This window comes from Trichoplax adhaerens, genomic scaffold, assembly GCF_000150275.1.
Source record: "Trichoplax adhaerens TRIADscaffold_3823 genomic scaffold, whole genome shotgun sequence".
Classification (NCBI taxonomy): Eukaryota; Metazoa; Placozoa; class Uniplacotomia; order Trichoplacea; family Trichoplacidae; genus Trichoplax; species Trichoplax adhaerens.
In genome coordinates, this window is record NW_002062145.1 from 1 (window position 1) to 656 (window position 656).

The following is a 656-nucleotide window of genomic DNA, read 5'->3' on the forward strand; positions in this document are numbered from 1 at the left end:
TCCTTAACTCCATGGTTGGTGAATCAAGAACTACAGAAGTAAAATTATGTCAAGAAATCTTACAATCCTTAGAAATCAGAGATTTTGCGCCACAAATTTCAGCATGCCCAGGCTGTGGAAGAACTTCAAGCACCTATTTTCAGCAACTCGCTCAAGATATTCAAAAACATATAGATAAAAATATGATTTATTGGAAAAAAAATTACAAAAACGTTGAATCCTTAAAGATAGCTGTAATGGGATGCATAGTTAACGGCCCAGGTGAAAGTAAACATGCAGATATAGGAATTAGCCTACCAGGCGATGGAGAAAATCCTGTAGCAGTAGTCTATACTGATGGAGAAAAAACTAATACTCTAAGAGGAAATAACATTACTCAAGAGTTTATCGAATTAGTTGATGGCTACATTACTCAAAAATTTAGTAATAAAAAATAATTATATACCTTAATCAACAGGTATAAGAAAATATTCTTGAATACAAACCTAAAAATTACTTACTGTAACTCGAACTGGAAATAAGAAATTTATAATGAACCTTATCATCATGAAGTAGAGTGTATATCTGGATTGCCACGGATGCTATCGCATCCTCGCAATGACGTTTTTATTTTTGTCATCACGAGGTTGCACAACAACCGTGGTGATCCAGAATTG

At 33.8% G+C, this 656-nt stretch overlaps 1 protein-coding gene across 1 annotated transcript; it reads left to right on the forward strand.

Annotated features, from left to right (window-relative positions):
• Positions 1-11: 11 nt before the first annotated feature.
• Positions 12-437, forward strand: TRIADDRAFT_63010 (uncharacterized protein; the record flags this gene model as incomplete). The annotated part of the gene is made up of 1 exon (XM_002119005.1): positions 12-437. The coding sequence occupies one exon, from the start codon at positions 12-14 to the stop codon at positions 435-437; it is 426 nt and encodes a 141-aa protein (XP_002119041.1).
• Between the last annotated feature and the right edge of the window lie 219 nt (positions 438-656).